General features: G+C 39.1%; 1 protein-coding gene across 7 annotated transcripts in view; it reads left to right on the forward strand.

Moving 5' to 3' along the window:
- Positions 1–23,690, forward strand: part of si:dkey-151g10.3 (serine/threonine-protein kinase WNK3) — a 61,544-nt gene that overhangs the window by 2,085 nt on the left and 35,769 nt on the right. For all 7 annotated transcript variants that reach the window (XR_007968741.1, XM_052106142.1, XM_052106141.1 and 4 more), the window contains one exon: positions 4,938–5,978. Coding sequence is in view for 6 of the 7 variants with exons in the window: in XM_052106142.1 (XP_051962102.1) it covers positions 5,304–5,978 (675 nt within the window). In the remaining variant the exon portion in view is untranslated. The remainder of the gene's footprint in view (positions 1–4,937; positions 5,979–23,690) is intronic.

A 23,690-nucleotide genomic window follows, 5' to 3' on the forward strand; every position in this document is an offset into this window, starting at 1 on the left:
CCCAAAACTAAGTTGTTTTTGTGAGGCGGAATTTTAGCCATTGTCACCATTGTCAATCACACGATCACTAGGACATATTTTACCATGGGAAGATCTATGTGTGTGCAACCCCTCCTTTATCTCACTCCCTTGCTCTCTTTCACACACATTTTTCCCACCCATTTCAGCACAACCCCCCTCCTTTTGTCTCCTGGACTTGCTGTCTAAAACGTTGATGTTCTCTCCCTACCCAAAATACCCCCCCCCCCCCCATACACACTTTTTCATCTAGCTTCAACATAGCTCAACCCCCCCCCAACCTTTCTGCCCCCTCCCTAAACATACACACACGCTACGTTCCCTGGCTCCCTCTTTGTCTGCCTTTGTAAATCTGCAGAGCCTGCACAGTTCCAGGGGATTAATGTGTATGCCAGTGAAGAGCATAATGAAATAGCGGATGACATAGTGAGTGTGGGTGAGAGAGAGTGCTTTAACAACACTGTGCACTGATTAGTTAAGGCATGGCACAATGAAATGATATCAGAGAGACTTTTAAGAAGATCCTGTCCAATGTGAGCTGAAGTTGAAGAACTTGCTTTTTTTAATTGCCAGACTTTTAAAACCTTCCTAGAGAAAGTCTCAAAGTGAATAGGGTTGCACATTTCAAAAAGAATTAAATCAAGAGTCATGGATATTAAAATTAGTAATGCGTATGAGTGAGGTTGAATGCCGTATGTCATGATTAATCCCACATGCTCCACTGACAGATGAAAATGTTGAATAACTGAGCTGATATTTCTAACTAAACACCCTCGGTGTCTGACTGGACTTGTCATATCCAGGTGTTCCCATAGCATTGTATGCTGAACCTATGAAGGTGTCTTTATGCAGGTTATTTAAAGGGGTGGTTCACCCCTATATAATAATTGTCGTATGAAAGCCATACTAAAGTATTCCAGCTTTGACCCATGAGGTGTGACTTAGATGCTGCTTTGTTGTAGATTTTCAGATTTTTCATTAACTTATATTTATTTATAGATGATTTTGTATTTAAACAAATTATTTCATAACATTTTTATAAATGCTATTTCAGTGTAAATGAGATGCTGTTTAACATGAAAGTGAATACCCTCTGAAATCCTTTTAATTACACTTGTAGGAAAATCAGTTTTTATTTATTTATTTATTTTTTCTTTTGGTTGCAGTGAAAGTATATCTGATCCTCACGGAATGAGCTGAGTCTTGTGTGTCTGAATGGAGAGAGAGCGTGTGAATGATATGCTGGCTCTTTGTGTTTGACACTGTAATAACTCTGTCCGGTATGTTGTTTTCATGGGAACTCCTCGCCCTCAGGACGGAGGCAAATAAGTGTGTGTTCAAAGCACAACTTCCTCCTCTCTTGGTTTGTTGTCTTTGCTCCATGTCCATTGAAACAGTCAGCTCTCTTTTAATTTCGCAATTTATTGCTAAGCGATAATTCTGGACTGTTGTTACTCCCTCTCTTTTTTTTGTCAATTAAGCAAATCATAACCATCCCACATGAGATATAAAATCTAAAAACCTTGCAATTGTACTTGGCATGACTTTCACAGACTGACCATTGAAAGAATGAAGGAATTGTTTAACAGTTTAGGAGCATTGCATGGCTAATATCAACTTTTACACAACTAGCCTAATGTGCATGAAGTCTGCTTACTTGCATGGTTGCACCACAATATGAGAGAGAGCGAGAGAGAGAGAGCATTCTGACTGTCAGTGTACATTTTTGTTGTGTCTTATCTGAAGTTGGTTTTAGATAAACCTGAGTTGCCAGATAAACTGGAGTTTCAAGGTGGTTTTTTTTTCTTTCAAAAAGCGAAACTAAAACTTTTCAGTGATGTTTCTTATAAACACAGAATTGAATACCTCCAAAGGCCTGCTGTAATTTTTACAGCATTGTAAAAGGGGGTAGCTTTAATACTTTTGTAAAGTTGTCCTTTGGTTTGAAATGCTAAAGTCCATTTTAAACAACCCTTTCTTAATTATTTAATAATTGTTTTGCATGCAAATTTAATGACCTCATTAATTAAGGGACTAAATAGAATATCTGTTGTTTAAACTTTTTTATTTGTCACACCACAGGGCTATTTACAATGATCTGAAGGCAACCAGCTGATTTATAAATGTAAAGAAATTGGTGACCAGTTACAGGACTTTAAATAGACTCTTTCCCTTATACTTTATACTGTATATAAATGTTAACCCAAAGTCTTGATTTAATAAAGTAAATGGACATGTTATGTGCTCCAATATCATACCATCTCATACAGATTGTACAACAGAAATGTAAACATTGTTTACAGGTAATTTCCTGCTATGTCACCCTCACTACCATGATACCAGGAATTAATGTTTATTTTTCCCGTTTTCTGAGAGTGAGCAGTAGGGATGCACCAATCGGCTCTGATACTGATGTTTTTAAACTGATCGGGTATCGGTCCGAGCCCGATCCAAATCCGGTACTGTGTGTTAGTCATGTTTGTTACTGTCAAGCTCCAAAAATGACAAAAAAGAACCATAAAAACACAGTTAAAATAGGTAATATGACTTGTGCATTTTATTCAAAGCCACTCCATGTCCAATACCTCTGTGAATCACAAAAGGCTAATGTTACACTAATGTTATACAGGTGCGTGTAATCAGAACTAGAGAGAGAGAGAGAGATCTGTGACAAAAGGTGCACGAATGAGATATATTACTATTATAATTAATTATTATTATCATTTGTTTACAAATTAAAATAATATTTATGTTGAATGGGTTCCAAAAAATAACTGAATGTAAAGACTGATATCTTACAAGTAAATAGAAAAAAAAATAGATCTGAATCCTTTAAAGTCCAGATACAAGTTGAAAAAAATAGCTTCTTTTCTACTGTTGACTTATACTGGAATTACTGTAAATTTTGCTTCTACATTATTCAGTATACTAGTTAATTATAAAGTGTTTCTTAATAAGCTATAAATTTATAATGTGTAGATGGAGGTTTGTGTTTCTTTACATATTAAATAGCAGACCCAATTTGTTCCACACAATAATGTAAAGATATTCTAAACAGATTATGCAAAAAAACATTTTAAAAACCCTTGCATTGGATCGGGATCTGTATCGGCCGATACTGATATTTCGATATCTGAATCGGATCGGAGGAGTAAAAGTGGTATCGGTGCATCCCTAGTGAGCAGCATATTATTCTATATCTGGATAATTTAGGCAAAAGCATGATATTATTTGCATGCTGTTTAGGAAACTAACCTGACTGATATGGACTGCCATTAAGGAAGAAAATGGATGGACATGACAAGAGGAGAGCTAAAATATTGTTGTCACCAGAGAGAAAATGAGGGAGATTGGGATAAGAGGCAGAAGTAGATTTTATGGGTCAAACAGAGCATGTGGTGTCAGGTGTTGCAAAATGTAAATACACCAGGCAACACTAATTTGGAGAACTTTACAGAAGAACTAAGGAAAATCCACTTACTGTAAACATGAGATGCTGTAATGCTCCCCATCTAGGGTCCAATACTGCTGACGACAATTAATATTCTTTTTTTATTTATTTTAGTACATATGTTCGCTTACCGATGATCTGTCCCGGACACTGATGATTAATTTCATATCCACTCTGCCTCTTAATTATTTAACCCTAAAAGGCCTTTATGCAATCATTCATTATCATTCAAAATCAAGTGTTTTGAACCATTACATATTTATTGGCCAACACCTCATTGAACCAAACTTTTTAGATTTATTTTGCACCAGAGTCATTCTTAAATCAGTCATGCTTTTGAATGACTTAAAGGATTTGTCACTAACTTTCCCCTGTGTTTGAGATCTCTTGTTTAAAATATAGATGAACAATTCACCTTAATTGATTTATTAATTCTTGCAAGGTTTTCTCTGTGTCCTTGGCAATACACACTTTTCAGAGGATTTTGTTTATAGTTTGTTAGCAGGCAGGTTCTTTTTTTTTTTATTTTTCACAGGAATAGGTCTGCAATGCAGGCCCAGTACTGTGGGCTGCAGACCAGGAGGAGAATTGCTATTGCAGGTGTTCAAAGTACTCTAGTAATTCACTAAAAGGGTTAGTTACCCAAAAATGAATATACTGTCATTACTTAACTCAACCTCATGTTGTTTCAAACCCATATTACTTTCTTTCTACAGCAAGAACACAAAAGGAAATAATTTAAGGTGTCCTGTTGACTTAATTACATACATTGGAAGTACATAGAGATGCATTTTAACACGTAAAGCACTTGAAAGTGACATTAGTAGTCCATAGCCTCTTTTCCACCATTGGGCCAAACTTTTCTTGTTTTAAAACCATTCTATTCAGTGCCGATCCGGGCCAGCCGGCACGGTTAAAGACTTTTTTTCCACTATGGTGTTGAAAACAGACTTGTACACAATGTACACAAGAAATACGTCATTCATTACCTTGGTAATGCAAGAGTTTAAGGTCAGCACGAGAAGTGCGTTTACTTTGCCCAAATAGTGCGCTTGACCAGCTAAAGAGTAAAAAAACTAAGAAACTTGGCAACCGACAAGTGAACAATCGTGAGTTGCGACGTCACTATAGGCATTCCACTAGCACAGTTGAGCACGGTTGTCTAGCCATGCTGATAATGCCAGCCGAGAGCTGTTTCTAATTGTGCCGTGCCGAATCGTGCCCAGGTGGAAAAGCTACTGTAACCATTAATCACAGTACTCGGAACCGTTTGGCTTGATGATGGAAAAGAGACTCATGACCCGTGCGCCATATACCAAGTGTTTTGAAGGCATAGGGTCACTTTTTGTGGTAAACAGACTGCAATTTAAGTCATTATTTACTCTGTTCATAATTAAATGAATGCTTCAGAAATCCTGTTACTTAAGCCAAAAACCAAATATTGATGCCCTGTGTTTTTCTTTCATAGGATACACCTGAAAATCCCCCTCATTCACTGAAGGTCACTTACTTGTGAATCAGTTACCTCTGAATGAGCCAGAAGAAACTGTAGGTAGGAAATGGAGATAAGGAACATACATGGTAAGAACTGAATCAAACTGTTAGGATATACCAAGAGAACAAGCAGCCTCAGATACTCCTTCAAACTCAAGGGAACTTGGAAGGTAAGACCATAAGATACTACAAAATTGTTGTAACTGGCAACACTGGACAGACGGCTGAGAAACTTCATAACAGGTTGAGAGGGTGATCACAGAGAGAAAGAGACGGGGACTGACATAGAGCCAGAGCACAGGAGGGGTGGGCGGAGAAGGAGTGGAAAAGGTCAATTGCCATGGCAACAGACCCAGGAGAGCCCACTGCCACAGAGGAGTCCTCTGGGGAGAAACCTGATGGAGAGGAGGAAAGTGACAAGGGGATCGGGGCCACCCACGGGAGAGAGAGGATGCACAGCACTCCGTCTGACTTTGCCTCCTCCCAGACCCAGGAAAGGGGAGCAGGAGGAGAAGTGGAGAACAATAAAGAAATGGAGATGTCCGTTAGACCTCTAACCTTCTTCATGCCTTCCTTCCCGGCAACCCACGAGCCTTGCCAGAGACGCAAGAACCAGCGCTTCTTTAGAAAGAGTGTGGAAATATGCGAGGAAGATGATGAGGTGGAAGAAACCCTTGATGCTCCTCACAGCGCTCCTCACCTAGAGTTTTGTGCCTCAGACTCCGTTTTCAGCAGCGTAGCCCAGCAGCTACCCGCCAGTGCCTCTGCCGCCTTGGGTGAAAATGGCACTCCTAGTATCCAGGACCCTGAGAAGAGCACACTTTCAGCTTCCTCTCTGAAGGGGAAGGAGAGAGATTGCGAACAAGAGGAGGAAGCTGAGATGAAGGCTGTAGCCACTTCACCTAGTGGCCGTTTCCTCAAGTTTGACATAGAGCTTGGAAGAGGAGCGTTCAAAACGGTTTTTAAAGGTCTGGACACAGAAACCTGGGTGGAAGTCGCCTGGTGTGAACTACAGGTGAGCCATGTTTACAAACTAAGTTGAGGTTACCTTAATATGCCCAACACACTTTAGTAGCAAAGGTTTTAGCATTTCTTTTCATCGCTGATGCTTTAAAAGGTGACCTGTTGGACAAGGATTTTAGTTGTTTCATGTTTTTCAGCCTAAGTGCTTCAGTCCTGCTGGTTTGAATTATGATGCTGTTACTCTGGTGTTTTCCAAATTGTTGGTGAAATCTTATCCTCTTGTGTTTCTCTTGAAACTGTTTCATTTGAGTCCAGTGAGAAGAGAGGAAAAAAAAGTATTTCAAAGTCAGGGCTCAATAGCTCTATAGATTACACAGGGGGCTCTCCGTGGGAGACAAGGGTCAAGCCTACTTGCGTTGCAATGACTGGACAAACAACAAGGCTCAAAGAGGCTCCCTTGTTTTGATGTGGATTTTTATTTTTTTATTTTTTGCCCTTTCCACTATGTTGAACCTATTGTGGATTGTATTTTCCAGGAAAGCTTGCAAAATGCGCCATTTGAATAATTGGTTTTGCATCAGGGATCTGACTGTGACAGTTATGATGCTGTTGTCAACAGGGAGTTGCACAACTGCTGTAAGTAGATGCTGGCTGTGGAGCTACATTGACTGCATATCACAACAGACTGTACAACATACAACAGCTTAGCCAGCATGCCATCAGAAATATTTTCATGCCACGTGTCTTTTTAATCCTCTCATGAAGCAAAGACATTCAGCGCTTGCAAAATGCCCAGCTGAGAGGAAACCTTGCTTTATTTCACCACCAAAATGGCACTTGGTACAATAATTAGCAACCAATTTCAATTTGCGGAGGTGAGTGCCTGCTACGGAAGTGGCTTACTATTTCAGATTATCAATTTCATTAAAAGGTTGAAGTTGCTTATTATTCATGGCTCTGATTAATAGATTATTCAAAGAATGATCATTTACATGGTACCACTTTATTTAAATTCCTCAATTGAAACAGGCTATCATTAATATTTAGCCTCCTGAGTTAAAATCTCTCCTGAGTGCCAAAGGAAGTAATTCCTACATATTTTCATGACAAAATCTTAGATGTTTTGGTCATGAAATTGTAGCTATTTATTGATAATTTTTCACTGAGGCCAACAATACAATTTATTACACCAAAAACCTTTATTAATTCTAATAATCCAGCAAACAATACACTTTTATCCATTCTGATGTTGCATTATAGACCTACATCCGCTCAGTTTTTTGTTTTGTTTATCATGGATAGATGGGCCATGCTTCTTCTTTAAATGTCTAGTCTATTTGTGGCATATTTCCTGTCATTAGTAGGCTGGTGGAGGCAGAAAAAAATATAATCATTCAAATATAACTGCAAGTAGCGATGATGGGTCCTAGCACCATGGGTCCATTTCCACTTGGATGTCTTTCGGAAAACAATGCAAGGTGGGAACATGCATTTGACATTATTCTAAACAATTTTTAAACAATTTGGATAAATATAAGAAGACCATGTTAAAGTCTGTTGTAAGAGCCAGACTTCCTGCTGCCAGGTGATCACATCCATGTGGTTAGCACCAAGGTTAAACATGCAACTCAATTTTGAAATAAATCACACATTGCACACAGAAGATACGAGACACTTCCTGTTTCCCATTTTTCGATATTTATGCCTCAAGCCACTGTTCGATAAAATATATACACATATATATAAAATCTGCTCACAATTTAGCATTGTCAATGTCTTTCATAAGGTTGCCTAAATTTGGTGACCGTCACATGAATCCCCTAAGAGTATTCAAAAAATCAGGGCCTGCAGTTTTAAAAAAAATGCACATTTAATCCAAAATGTCCAACTTCCTGTTGGGCAGAGCTAATTACTTTAATTTTGAAAGTTGTGTGGCTTTAAGAGAGCAATATATGTAGCAAGTTTGGTGACCATAGAAGAAACTGACCCCACCACTTTTGTCAGAAAGTGGCACTGCAGAGCACCTAGGCCACGCCTATGTTTTAACTTTTTCCCAGGCCTAATGGCCGACAACGCTGTGTGTGCAGAATATCATGAAAATTCAAGCATGCCAAGTGCCTCAAACACCCAAATACAGGAACAAATAATAACAATGAATGTATTGCCATGTAGAGCTGAAACGGTTAGTCGAAAAATTGTCGAACAAAAATTTTCATTGTTGAATATTCATATTATTTAACGTAACATGAGATCACATTAAACTGTAATGACTAGTGAGAGCAGCACTGCAGCTTGCGCCTAACTGAGGAGAGGAAGAATTACACAGATCACAGTCCAGATGCACTCTAAACCATCCAAACAGCTTCGTCTTATATAGATCGCAAAGTACAATGGAATTATACAAAAATACCAAATAAGTAAATACAGAAGCACTCTCGTTGTGGAATAAGCGGAGCCGGAGCTCTTTAAAGGAAACCCCCGGTGTTACATCTTAAATGCATTTATTTAATGCATTATAGCTTTAATAAAGTTCAAAAAATACGGAAGCAGGTCATGTAATTAACTACAAACTCAGAATCTGTCATTTCTCTGTGCGATCAGTGCCTCTTCTATGAGTTACGCGAATGTCCCGATCTAAGGAGGAGAGATTGAAACTGCACCTGGCTGATGCTCGAGCGCGCACACTTAATGCAGCTAGATTATAACACGATGGCTTGTGACTTGATAAATCATAATATATGTCACTGTGCATTTCTTATCATGAAGAAAATTGGGAAAATGCAGCTTTATTAATAATAGAGAGTTTGTTTTTTGTGAATTAAAGATGGATTGAAGTGAACAGAAAGGTGAGAGAGGAAGTCTTCGCCCCATTATACACTGCAACAAAATACGTTTATGATTTGTTTTGGCTTGTTTTCCAATAAAAACATCAAACTCATTTAAAACAATGCACATTTACTTTAGGAACTATAATGCAGAAGAAAAAATTGTTATCTGAGAATGTTGAATATTAAAAATACAAATATTTAAACATTTCTAAAAATGCTTTAAAAAAATATGCATTCACCTGAGAAGCAGCATATAAGATATTTAGACTTGCTTTTAGAGAATAGATCTTGAATATAAGTATATTTTGTCTTTACTGCACTCACAGATGTATAACCAAGTAAAAAATACACTTGTATACAAAATACACTTATATTTAAGATACATTCTCTTAAACCAAGTCTAAATATCTTTTATATGTTGCTTCTCAAGTAAATTTATCTTGTTATGGATTTTTAGACCATTTTAATTGGAATACAAGACAAAAACACTTTAACAATAGTTTGTTTTTTTGCAGTGAATTAAACTTAATAAAGTTTTTTTTTTTCCCTTAAATTCAGTGAATGTCATTTAGAGGTACTTTTAAAAGATGATATTGTCCTCTTTATTGTTAGTAAGCACGTTTAATACAACCTTAAGTCTGGGCATAAGCTGAATAATCGGTTAAGAGATAATGATTAATCGTCAAATAATCTTTCTAATAATCGTTAGTTCGTTTGTTGCAGCCCTGTTGCCATGGCAACACTATTTAAGATATAATATATCCCTTGACTTTGAATTTTCACCAAAATCACACAATGTACACAGAAGATATAAAGCAGTTCCTGTCTCCCATTTTTGGCCATAAATATATTGTTTCGCCGAGACATGACCTTGAAAATGTATAATAATAATAATAATCCTTAGAAGAACAATCAGGCCTCTGCACTTTCAGTTCTTGGGGCCCTAATAATAATCCTTTGAAAAGCAATAGTGCCTTTGCACTTTCAGTGCTTGGGCCCTAAAAACATCATTCAAATGTATTTTTATAGTGATTATGCTAATATGTGCACAAACCGTGTGCTGATGGGGATTCATTTGCCCTAATTTAGCTTTGTTTAAAAAAAAAATAAAAAAAATAAAAAAGTTTAATGTAGGTTGTTATCCAGGATGTTTCAGTATTAACACTCAATATAATAATAAACAAACGAGAACAATCAAAGAGTATTGTGTTCTGCAGATCTGTGGTACCCTGAAAGTACAATAAAGAAGGAACTTTACTCTGTAAAATGGCAGAGTTGGGACTGAATGAACAATCTAATTCTTGTTCTCAGTTCTCTCTGTATTATAAATAGTTTGTTTGGTTGCTTTGTGTTGAAAGCTTAGTAGTCATGTGTTTTGCTTTTAGCTAATCCCACACACTGAACATGCAATACTTGTGGCAAAAAAAACTTGAAATTCTGACTGTCTGTGGGTCAGACAACATCGCTCCAACTTCCACTTTATGTCTATGTTGTTGGACTATCAGCCAGCCTAGTTATTCTTGGCATGGACTTAAAGGAAATCCTAGTAAAAATTATGACAGCTGCCCAGATAGAGTAATTGTTATATAGTTCAATTTAATGAATCGTTGGATCTGTGAGATGTTCACACAGCAGCAGAATACGGTTGTCAGACCTGATTGAGTGCTTAATATGGCTATGTTCTCACACAGGATGGTTGTTTACCTCTGTGACAACCACATTCTATAACTGAACTAGGGTTGGGCGATCTTCATAGTCAGATCGGCCTATCATCATCCTTTGAGATTGCCAATACCCAATATGATCACGCTAGGTGGTACTATGGGGTAATTGTTGTTATACAGTGTTGGGGTTAAGCCTACACAATAAAGCAAGACAGCTTGATTTCAAATTTGTAATTTCTTTATTTTTATTTTTTATTTTTTTTTACAAAAAATTCAAATAAAACTGGAAAAAAATGAAGTGCAATTCAAATGTATGTTGTTCGTATAGATGAAAGATGGCTTTACAACAGTTGTGAAGAGCAACATCTCTTTGGCTGAGAATCTACTTCATCTGTGCATTCTTTACCAGTCAGGTATTTAGTTGTCTGGGAAAATACATCGTGTGTGTGAATAAATTCATTTAGTTACCCCCTTTACGATTAATATATGATATCACAAACTGCTGCTGTATGCTATTGTATGAACAGCACATTTCAAGACTCGGCTGAAAGTAAATATGGTTGTTGTCAATCCCAAATACTGACAATGTGAATATAGCCACAAAAGTAACTAATTATGTCCAAGAGGGATTTGAAACCCAACTGAGATTTTTTTTAATACCTCTCTTTGTTAATAAGATTTACTGTACATTTGGGTCCATCTAAAGAAGGCTAAAAATTTGCTGTAAACTAATAGGAATTATGCAGAAAGTGTTACGAGGTTGACCGAGTAGTTTCATTCCTCAGCATGGGCTGTCAGTCTGTGTTAAAATTATTTATGGATTATGACTCATGACATTTTAGCAATATAATGTATTTCAGAGTAATGAACCTCTGTGTATGATGATAATGTGTAGTATATCAACACTGATGCTTTCTCTCAAGCCTTTGTGACCCCAACAGTCCATGCTGCTGCTTTGAGAGTAATTTGATAAAGAAAAATGTCCTTCTCCTAAGGCAGATACCTTATGTGAGCTGTTTGGCACAATGTGGTTTTTACTTTAATAAGATAACTGGATAAAGAACAGTGCAGAACCCAGAGAACCCACAATGAGACAATATGTTCTGTAAAGAAATATTTGATATTTTCAATATTTTTAGTGGCAGCGCTTTAATTTACATGTTCACAGCATGCTCCGCTTTAGCAGTTAGACAGTTTGAATGGTATAATGGTATAATTGTGGCTTTAAATTTGTCCCCTTTAAAGCACCACCACTACAGCCAACACTTTCTTGACAGATGTCTTTGGCTGTTGCATGACGTCTTGCTCTGTTTCGAGTGTCTGGCCACGAGCGTTGAGGTTTTAAGGCCGCTGCAGTCTGTTCCATTCCGTTGTATTCTTTCTAGCTGTTTTTGAAAACAAGAACACTATAAATATTACCCACACCCCATAAAAAAACTACATTCAATCGGCTAAAGTGAACCTGAAACGTGAATATATGGGGTTTCCTTAAAGCTTCACTCAAAGTTTTTCCTAATTAAAAATGTTTACACTAGACATGAATAGACTCAGATTAGATGAAGACTCCTGTCATGTCAGTAACCCAATAAAACCGGTTTAATGTTACACCAAGAGGAGCGCCTCAAGGTCGCTGTCATATTGACATCAGATCACAACCTGTGTCATGCAATTGACCGAGTTACTACCACTAGTAATGACAATAATAATAGCATCTTTACTTTATACAGCACTTTCAGCCAATGCTTAAACATAAAAGTGCATGCAATAAAAACAAGCAAACCAAACAATAAAACAACAATCACATTATACTTACTACAAACAACAGTGGAGCCCAAGTATATTCAAAAGTATAGTCCAGAGTGATTGTATGTATCAGCAGGAGTGTGATCCACTAAATAGTCCAAACTGAATGAGTGTAAGTGGAAAATCAAATGTCCAAACAAGAGGTCCCTGCTGGAGTGATGAAACATACCGCTGACCTGCAGCTCTCATGGCGTGGATCAACAATAAACGTCACGACATCAAGTGCGAGCACACAGCGGTGTTCAGCCAACAGAGAACTCACGATTTACAGCCACCAAGTCACAGTCCAAAGTGCAACAACATGCATAAATTAATTTGGATTGATTTCATATTTGGTATCCAGGACGATAGTTGTCATTAGAGTTCAAAACCAAAAGTGCTACTGGGACTGACAGGACGAGTAAGAATTTAGCCAGCTAGTCATTCAGGCAACCCACCAACTAGTCCATTTTGGAAAATATGTGGCTTTGCACTTCCCTATTAAGAACTTGAACTCAGATGAGCAGTGTATGTATAGAAGGATCGAGAGAAAGGGACTGGCTGAATGATGAGCCAAATAAAGGATTATTATTGCATCAATTCCAGAGAGGACCTGAGTGGTTAATGCTAACTACACACACATAAACATGAATAGGGTCACAAACAAGCTCACCACTTAAAAGGATCACAAGAACATTAGGCTCTAAAATGCCATTGACCTTTCAAGTAAGTGCAGATTTGACAAATTTTTTAAGTTTCATCATTATGTGTTATTATGTATTGATACATAAACGGATCGCACAAAATAAGATTCCATGTTATTCGCTTTTTATCATTTAATTAAAACATACTGCCATTTACCACTCATTATTACGGTGGATGGTGGTTAGAAAACTATAAAACAACACAGAGACGTTATTTCAAAAGTGTACCTCTCCCAAGCCGTCCTCGAAAAGAGCATGTTTTTTTTATTATTTATGCCAATATTTGGTACAAATTATGTGTATTTGTACCTTACTCCAGTGCTTGGTATACAGGGACACCATTGCAATACTAGATCATATGTGTTATTTCCTGGATGTCTTCAAATATTTACTGAATAAGTCACATGGGAGTTCTTTGGCCTTACTTTGAATAACCTATTCATGTAGTTGAGGTGCAAGGCCTAGATTGCTTTCACTTTTGTTTCTGGTTTTGTGTCAAATTCTTCCTTGTTTTCTAATCCTTTTTATTCAGTTGATTGAAAGAAAAATGTAGCCTGTAGAATGCATGTTAGATGGAATAAATATGGATTAAAAGTATGTGCTATTACAATATACATAATGCTGTTCTCCCACAACATCACTCCAGCCAATTTTGTACTAGGTGCCAGAAATTGAAGCAGTAATAGTAACAAGATTTTTCCTGTCATTTTGGTGATAAATGTATTCCCTATAAATGGCCTGAATCCAGATAAAAACATGGTGCACAAACAAACGTTACACTCAGTGGATTGTCATTTGTAACTACAAATCTTGGCAATAATAATAAAATAATTCCATTGTCAAATAGTCACTTGATGTCATTTAACATAACCTGAGATCATATAAAACTTGTAATGATGACACGCGAGATGAGAGAAGCACTGCAAATCGAGTGTCTGATAGAAACACAGATCACAGCTTGGCGATATAGCTTTATATCATTCTTAATTAAAGTTCAAATAATATGGGAGCATGATATGTAAATAAGCATGAACTCCAAAACTGTCATTCTCTGTGTGGTCAGAGCTGCTTCAACCAGTCGCGGAAGATACACAATCTGAGTGGGAGTCGAGACCGGTAGAGATTTAAAGTTCCGCCGGCTGATACGTACTCTTAACACGGAGATGCTCGTCTCTCACCCCTGCTGTCTGCAGCTTGCAACATGATAAAATCAATCTTATGTGAAAAATAACACTAAAATGACAACAACCATAAAGTAAGTGTGTGTATGTATTGGTTTTGTATAGACAAGATTGACAAATGCTTATCAATAATACTCTTATGACTAAAATGTCAATATGACTAAAATGTCAACAGATTTCATTGACTAAAACTACATTAAAAAGCCCAGACTTTGTCAACTAAAACTTGACTAAAAGAAAATACAAAAAAATAGGATGAGGTTGACTAAATATGATAAAAACTAAAAAGGACATAGGATTAAGACTAAATTAAAAAATAGCTGACAAAACACTAGAATTCAGTTGCCAGGTCATTAGTAGTGTTTTAACGCAAAGCCAACATTTCTGTTATTAACGTCTCTTTTTTTGGTCAGTATGGTACCACCACCGCCTCAATTTCATCAGAGAAAATCCCTGATACTGTATAAAATTGAGTTGCGTTTCATGCCTATAAAAACATGTATGGTAGGCTACCATATTATTGTATTACATTTTTTTGATCTGGTCTTAGCTGGTCATGCTGATCTAGCTGGTCAGGGAGGTCGTAGCTGGTCAGGGTGGTCATGGCTGGTCAGGATCGTCTTAGCTGGTCTCGCAGCCTGACCAGCTAAAAAGTGTTCAAACCCCCTCAGAAACCAACTAACTGACCAGCCAGCCAACCAGCCTTATGCTGGTTTTAGCTGGTCTTTTCAGCAGTTATGTACTGCAGGAGTCTGCAACATTTTTGACCTTTAACAAATTCCCCTGTAAATCCCTGTGCCAAACCTCCTCCATAAAGAAAGAAAAAGACAGACAGATACATGACAGACAGACAGAAAAATAGACAGACCCTGTCCATGCCGAATAAAACAACATTTATATGGTTACTATAATGGAGTCTTCATCTCGTGTGAGTGATCGATTTTATACATATATTTTAAAATAACTTGATTTCATTGAGTAAAAATTTGTAATGAGGAAAACAATGACTGAGTGCACCTTGATTTAGGTTGATTTTGGGGGTCACCGTCTTGTGTGTGTAGAATGTTATGGACCGTTTATGCCAGCTTGATAATCTCATCTCAACTATTTATGTTCTGAAACAGGCTGTCACCTGCTCAACCGCACAGCGGGACCAACACAAAGCAGATGTGTTTACTCACGCGACCCTCCACTGCAGCGCTGCTAAACCTGATATGGGTCACACTTTGAGCGGCTCGTGATGAGCAGTGGTTGTGTGAAGGATTTGTCTGGGCTGCTCACTCCTGCTTACTAGCGCTGTCACACTTTAAGATTTGGCATGCAGCAGTGAAGGACGTGTTGATAATTCATTCTCCTGTCACGTGCAAATGTCCTGGACTGAAATGCCCTTAAACGGTGCCCACGAGGTAGCAATGTCTCTTGTAGAATGAGCTCTCAAGCCCTCTGTGTGCAACCCCAGTCTATTATAACTTAATATAATAGCTTCCACTACCCAATGAGACAGTTGCTGTTGTGATATGGGTTTGCCTTTCTGAGAATCATCCCAAGAAACAAAAAGCTGATTACTCTTACACAATGCCTTTAGTTCTCTGCACGTTCAAACGTGAAGTACGAATTGGACACAGACAAATAAGCTGCTCATCCTCGGAGGAAAATGGTGGCAGGTAAAACAAAAATAAAAAAAATTCTAATCAACGCGGAGCACGTTGAGGCAGCCCTCATGCTCTAAATCGTTTCAATCACCCTCGGAGGTAAACCTGTGACGCTCCAATAACTTGCATGTTTATGTATGCCACTGTTTTCATGTTGGGCTGCCTCAACGTGCTCCGCGTTGATTAGAATGTTTTTTATTTTTGTTTGGTGACAGACGTTTTGTGCTTTCTTCAGGACCTTTTGGATAAAGGAAAGGCCTTTTCTAACATCTAGTTTTATCTTGCTGCCATTTTGGCCTGTCATGTGGGTATTGACTTGAGTACAATAGGTCAACACTCGCTCCGTTTGAACAGGGTGTCAAAACAGCTACTTCCATCATGGAATCTGTCTGTGGTTCTGAACATGCTTTCTCAGCCTCCCTTTGAGCCAGTTCAAAGTATGGAATTGAAGCTTCTTTCACTAAAAGGCAGCTTTGGCTACTGGCTCTGACGACCACAAAGCGAGATGGTGAACTCCATACTTTATTGGTACATCACTTTTGTATGCGCTTTGTGGTGGATTTTTCGAGAGTGTCTTTTAAAACGAATCCAGCCTTTGTGCCTAAGGTGAGCGACTCCACGCTCACTAGGTCATGGTGGCTTTTAAGGAACTGTGCAAAGTGCTTCAATTCTAGAAACACTGTCAGTAACTCCAGAAAGTTTATGTGCGCTTTTTACAATTGCGCTGCTTTTGGAATTGCATGTCGCCCCCCGGTATGTTCATCGAGTGTCACGCCAACATCCCTGCAGATTACAGACTGATTCTCTGACAACCACCACATACAGGCCATCTGGTCTTAATGCGGTCACCCTCCGACTGGTGAAAGTGATTTGAAGCAGGGTGTCAATTTTGATCTCAGCTTGCTGAAATGCACATCTTTAATTTCACTGCAAAACACAGATGTCGCCACTATTAAGATGGCCCTCATTAATGCATCTTCAATATCGAACAAGTCTTTTATTCTGAATTCTTTATTCAAGTCTTTTTTTAATCTATTTTTCATTACTGAGACCTGGCTGAATCCTGGTGAACAAATGCCCCTGGAGGATCTAACACCACCAGGCTGTGACTTTTTAAATTCCCCACGGACTTCAGGATGAAGAGGTGGTGTTTCCACTGATTTTAGAAACTCTTTCTAGCAGAACACTACCTATGGACATGTATTCCAGTTTTGAGGTCCAATTCTGGAGTGGTGGTGGCGTAGTGGACTAAAGCACATAACTGGAAATCAGAAGGTCGCTGGTTTGATCCCCACAGCCACCACCATTATGTCCTTGAGCAAGACACTTAATCCAGGTTGCTCCGAGGGTATTGTCCCTGTAATAAGTGCACTGTAAGTCGCTTTGGATAAAAGCGTCTGCCAAATGCATAAATGTAAATGTAACTATTAAAGATTGACATCTTTTGTCCTGTTTTCTGTGCACTTGTGTACAGACCTCCCAGATTTAATGAGGAATTCATCCAACAACTTTTAGACTTTCTCTCTGGACTGTTGTCTCGTGGTGACACTCCTGATTCTTGGGGATTTTAATATTCATGTATGCTGTCCTTCAAAACCTCTGGTAATTTAATTTATTTCCCTCACTGAGTCTTTAAATTTTGTATGACATGTCACTGGTCCTACTCGCAATATGGGTCATACATTAGATACTGTGTTATCGTATAGTCTTTCTGTATCCAACTTGGAGGTCTTCGGTCATTTCTGTCCATTATTCAATCCTGTTTCAATCTGTCTCTACTTGTCCTTTCCCTACTTTTTCTCAGCCCTTACATCACTCCCTGTCCATTCACTCATCTACTGCCAATCTTTTTTCAGAATTTTTTCTAATTAATTTCACAGATGATATCTTAGCTGGACTCAACACTTAATCATTGGTTGAAGCTTTCAATAAATCTTGTACTTTTACACTTGATAATGTCGCTCTGCGCTCAAGCCAAGGAGAGTTAAGGGTGTTTCACGGCCTTGGTTTAATGACATCACCCGTGCACTCATACAAGACTGCAGAACAGCTGAGCGCAATTGGAAAGAGACAAGCTTCAGGTCTCTTATGAAATTTTAAAGGAGTGTTTAACTTAATCGGAGAGCTGTAAAGGAAGTGAAAGCTAAGTTTTTCTCTACATTTATTCTCTGATAACACAAATCGACCAAAACTATTATTCAAGAGAATTGATTCTGTTTTAAACCCAACTAGAAATGCTTTTCTGGACGCCACCCAAGAGACATGTGACATTTTTTTAAACTTCTTTACTTCAGATTTAAAGTGCGATTGTACCTTCACAATTTGATAAACAACTAATACCTTCCCCGTCCCATTAGTTTACACAAGATTTTGTTCATCTGAGAATGCCCTAAATTGATTCAAAGATATAAAACATTGGCTGGCACACTATTTCTTCCAATGAAGCAAAAGCAAAACCATAGTTCTGATTTTAAGTTCCTCCATGTCCTCCTTACCTGGCCTGGTTGCCCAGTTAGGTCCTCTGTCGTTGAATGTACAAGATCATGTGAGTCTTGGGAGTGATTTTAGACTCCTCGTTACTTTTCAATAAGCAGATCAGTGCCGTTTTCAAGGGTCGTTTTTTTCCACCTGAGATCTATCGCTAATATAAAAAATGTTCTTTCCCATAAAGACTTGGAAATTGTGATCCACTCACTTCAAGGTTAGACTATTGTAACTCATTGTACATTGATCTGCCCCAAACTGCGTTATCCCACCTAAAGCTAGTTCAAAACATGGCAGCTAGGCTTTTAACTGGGTCAAGAAAGAGGGATCACATTTAAAAGGTTTTAGCATCTCTACACTGGCTTCCTGTGAAATTCAGGGTCGATTTTAAAATTCAGATTTTTATCTACAAGGCCTTATCTGGTCTCACACCCCAATATATCAGGGACCTTCTACACCCTTACTCCCCCAACAGATCACTCAGGTCTTCTGATCAAAATAAATCTTTTTTAAAAACACATTTTTATTCTGTAGCTTTTGAATAGACAATTGAATAGTTTAAATGGATAAATGCATGATGTTGTATTTTAAATGTTTTTATTTATTTTATGTTTTTATATCTGTAAAGCACTTTGGGTCAACTTCTGTTGTTTTTAAATGTGCTCCATAAACAAGGGTTGACTTGACAGTCCAAAAGGCTCAAAACATTAGTAGGCTACTCCCTGCTAAGCAAACCTTAGGAATGTTCTGTGTGACGGGTAAATGCCAATGTGAAAATATGCATCTTTTAGATCAACTGGCGTAAACCAGTCTCTAGGAAAAACAAAATGAGTGTGAACATTTTTAATTTGTACCTTCTGAGGTGTTTGAGGTTCTGCAAATCAAAACGAATTGCAGATGTTACCCCATTCTATTCTAGATAAAACTCTGGGGTGGACTGCGCATGTGCACCAACTTTCTGCGTGAGCAGAGATGGTCCGCTGTAGCTCTCGCTAACCATTGGGCTGCGTCACCATCTAGCAGCAGAGCTGGGGATTGCAGCTCTAAAGTGGACATTATTTGGGAGATTTTTGTTTATTTTCAATTTGTTGTGCCCTCAATGCACAGAGAATTGTTTTATTATTGTGACAACAATTGTTTTGAGAACAAATTGTCCTCTCTCTTTTCTGAACCCGTGGGTGAAGAGGTGAAATGCAAACTGAGAGGCTCTGGGGGAACTGGTGCCAACACTATCCTTAAACTCTTTTTGTATGAGCTGTGCAACACAAAACTTATTTTTCCACTCCCCTGCCGGGTCCTCTTGGCTGGAGGGGGGTGGGTAAACATACTCTCTTCTTGAAGGAGTGGAACAGACTCTGAGTGCTGTTCACCCACTCCATGCCCCTAACCAGAACACTGTTATGTCGCCCGCCTTTTCTTGTTCCCCTGGTCTGGGTCCTGAATCCAGATTGTCCACCTCCTTAAATGGGTTGGAAACTCAAAAAGTGATGACTGTGGAGCTTGAGCAATGATTTTTCGGGGAAAGCAGCCTCCCCATCTTTCATCAAACCGTAGCCCCGAAAATTCGGTTCTACCGGGGCATACAGGAAGTCTGTCTTGTCTCTCTGACAAACCCAGCCAAAGAGCCTGTTTGCCCACAATTGCGAGACCCATGCTGGGGCTGCAGATCTGGACGGCTACTCTTGATGTGTGCAGGTTGAGATCCGCAATGATGCTGATCTCCTCCCACAACACCGCATCCGGTGCCCCGGCATCAATTTTCCGCCTCATCTCCTCCATCAGCTCAGCCTGATAAGCTGAGGAGCAAGGTGGCATTAAGAGCCATTATGGCTAAGGTTGAAGATTGGTAGATCTTCTGATAAATGGAGGCCAACAATCTCAGGGTGCAGACAAAAAGGCTGCCTGACGATGGGGATGGAGGTGATTCACCACTGATACCTCAACCAGAGGGGGGCTGGACATCCATAGATCATCCCATGCACATCCTAGAGAAACCTTTAACAGGCGCTCTGTGAGAAAGAGGCTTGTCCCAAAAGGATTGCATCTCTGTGACTCACGCTGGGACTGTAGGAATCAATTATTTTACCAGGGCTTACCATCATTCAGGTCTCTGTCTGCACCCTTGCCTGCCTGCTGTGACAGCCAGTCGATAGAGAGTTTGGCCGCCGCCCGTCTACACATTTTAACAAGGTCGAGCTCTCCCTGGACAGGAGAGGGTGATGCATTCATCGTGCTGCTCGACCGAGAATTAGCGGGGAGAATAGCATCATCCTCATCCTCCTCGCCATCGTCCTCCATAAGACAATAACTATTGTAATCCTCTTCCTCCTCTTCCCTGTCCACCACCAAAGAGGCAGATTCAAACAGGGGAGGCAGATGGGTGGAAACTTCATCCTTTAAAACGCCCCAGCTGCACTGTTCCTGTGGCTGGAGCGGCGGGGTCTTTGTCGGAGAAAAACAGGAATCCCCATTATTCAATGCAGCAACCCGCACCCTCCTTTCCAAAACTCACTGTAAAAACTGATAACAGTGCAGGTAACACTTGGGATTAGCGAGTGCAGCCTGCACATGTCTGACCCTGAGACCCTGAGCAAGATCATAGATCCTTCCCCTTCACTCCGCTGCTCTTGAGCGCTCGCAGTCACCATTAAGTCAAGTCAATTTTATTTGTATAGCTCCTTTCACAACACGCATCGTTTCAAAGCAGCTTTACAGAAGATCAGCATTAACAGACGATAAAACTGTAATGTCTATAAAGTCGATGAATCATCGTGTAATTATATAAAATACGATTCTTAATCGTGTTTAAAAATAATTAAATAATAATTGTATTAATATCACCAGTGAGTAAGCTGTAGGCGACTGTGGCAAGGAACACACAACTCCATAAGATGTAGATTAATGGAGAAAAATAACCTTGGGAGAAACCAGACTCGCTGTGGGGGCCAGTTCCCCTCTGGCTAACATCATGAATATAATGTAAATATTACTAATGTATAGTTAAAGTCATGGTTTAAAATTATTAAATTAAGTGTTAAGGGTCAGTGTTTAAACATCGATTGTGTTTGAACAGTAAGATTAATGACCAATGTCTTTGAAGTCCATCCTTGATTAATTGCTGTAGTTCACATAGATGCAATTGTCCTTGTTAATTGACTGATGAAGGCTTTTGTTGGCAATTGTTAGTCTATGCATTCCATTTCAAGATCGTAGTCCATCAATAGACCGAGGTGATGCAGGTTGGAGTTGGCATCAGTTCATCCTCAGAAGTCCATCAGACCGAAGTGATGTTTGGCTGGCACCGGCTGCATTTAGTTATCATCGTTCAGCGACATGTAGCAGTGGAGTCCAACGCGAAGCAGGAATGGAGCTGGATCAAGCCGGTTCTGGTGACCTCAGGATAGGAGTTCCGAGGTTGAGACATAAAAACAGATAAAATAATATAGATGCCATTCAATTTATTGCAGAGTTAGAGATCATGCTCAATGTTTCTGGTTTCTGGTTCCGGCAGACCCAACTAAAGCAGCCTAATTGTGGGTTGGAGGATAAATTAGGTGTATGCCTGGCTTAATAGATGAGTCTTTAGTCTAGACTTAAACTGAGAGAGTGTGTCTGCATTTCGAACAGTGTTAGGGAGACTATTCCATAGTTTAGGAGCCAAATATGAAAAGGATCTACCTCCTGGGGGGGGTCAGAATATCGTCTGATTTATCGGCCTTGGCGTTGTATCGGTCAACCGCTCTACGAAATTCCAAAATGGGTCAGTTCTGTCAAACTAAAATCACTTGAATGAGCATTGTATTTAAAATTTCTGACCTCGTAAGTATGAACTTCCCAGGAGGACATGAATGCGCCAACAGGAGAGCATAACCCTGTAATTTGAATTTGGCTATTTTTTCAACTAAACAATCCAAGCAGAGATGGCTAGACACCTATTCTGCCACAGCCTCCAGGTTGTTTGTTGAAGATATTTCTGTCTGGCCAGCATGTCCTTTTAATGATGCCTTACTTTTAAAAGCCTCACAATCTTTTACTATGCTTGGTGCATAATACACTTGTGAGCAATTCTTGCATTATATTGCTTATGCTTAGGTATTTTGATTGGATTACCATTTACATACAATTTATTTTCATTTAACTGACGTGTTGATTAGATTATCTAGTCAGGGCCATTTGAAAAGCCTTTGTGTCCATAAAAAAAAATCATGTCCGTATTTTCACACACACACACACACACACACACAAGGAAAGGGACTGCAGATAGGAATTAGCTGTACTAATACACTTGAAAGAGCGGGAAATAGATGTTCAGCTACTGTCAGTTCATCCCTCTCTTCTGTATGACATTCTTAAATGTCTAGCACATATTTCCTGACTCCTAACAGAGCATCTTTACTGATTAATTATATTGCACGTGTCTGTGTGCAAAACACAACCCAGACTGATTGTGCACCCTACTGGCACATGAACTGCAATGTTGTGTGCCTTTGTGATGCATGTGTATGTGTGAATGGGGCATACAGTGTTTGGAGGGTGTTCTCTCTATCCGTGTGATTGAGTATACAGGGTGATCCAGGGAGTTAATTACAGTGGGAGCCTGTCAGGCTTGAACAAAAAGCCTGCAGACAGCACAACTCGCGCAGAAACGCAACTGGCTGAATGTAAGCAGCCCAAACCAGACCAGTCTGCACAGACTCTGCTTCTGCCACAGTGAAACACATCCCAGACTAGGGTTTTCACAGTATCAAGATTTTAGTAGTCAGTTGATACCAATACCAGTCAATTTCACAGTTCACAAAACAAATTTCAACACCACAACAAAAACGAATATGCTTTTGAACACGTAATTGTTTAAAAAGTAAAAAATATATGGAAATGTTAAATGAAAAGACTTTATTTTTCTTAATAATTGTTAGAATTAAGTTAAATAAATGATTATAAATTAAGTGGTTTTATATTTTTCTTGTCAACACTGTTTGATTATTTTGAACTACTTAAAATTAAGTATTTGACAACTTTTCTTTTGTCTGTTTTCATGTAAATATATAATAAAATGTGTTTCTTCAAGCACGTGTCTTTTAACTAACAGCATTTCTTGTCATGTGTCACTCCGAGACTTCTCTCTACAGGTCGCTCACCTGATGCGGGTAGATGAGCAAAATTACTCGCGCATGAAATACGTGAAATACTCAGTAGGTCGTCGCGGTGGTGCGGTTACTCCCCTCAATCTGGGTGGTGAAGGACAAGTCTCAGTTGCCTCCTCTTCTGAGACAGTCAATCCGCACATCTTATCATGTGGCTCATTGTGCTTGACACCGCGGAGACTCCCAGCATGTGGAGGCTCATGCTACTCTCCGTGATCCATGCACAACTTACCACACGCCCCATTGATGGCGAGAACCACTGATCGCAACCATGAGGAGGTTACCCCATGTAACTCTACCCTCCCTAGCAACCAGGCCAATTTGG

Source organism: Xyrauchen texanus, chromosome 35, assembly GCF_025860055.1.
Source record: "Xyrauchen texanus isolate HMW12.3.18 chromosome 35, RBS_HiC_50CHRs, whole genome shotgun sequence".
Lineage (NCBI taxonomy): Eukaryota > Metazoa > Chordata > Actinopteri > Cypriniformes > Catostomidae > Xyrauchen > Xyrauchen texanus.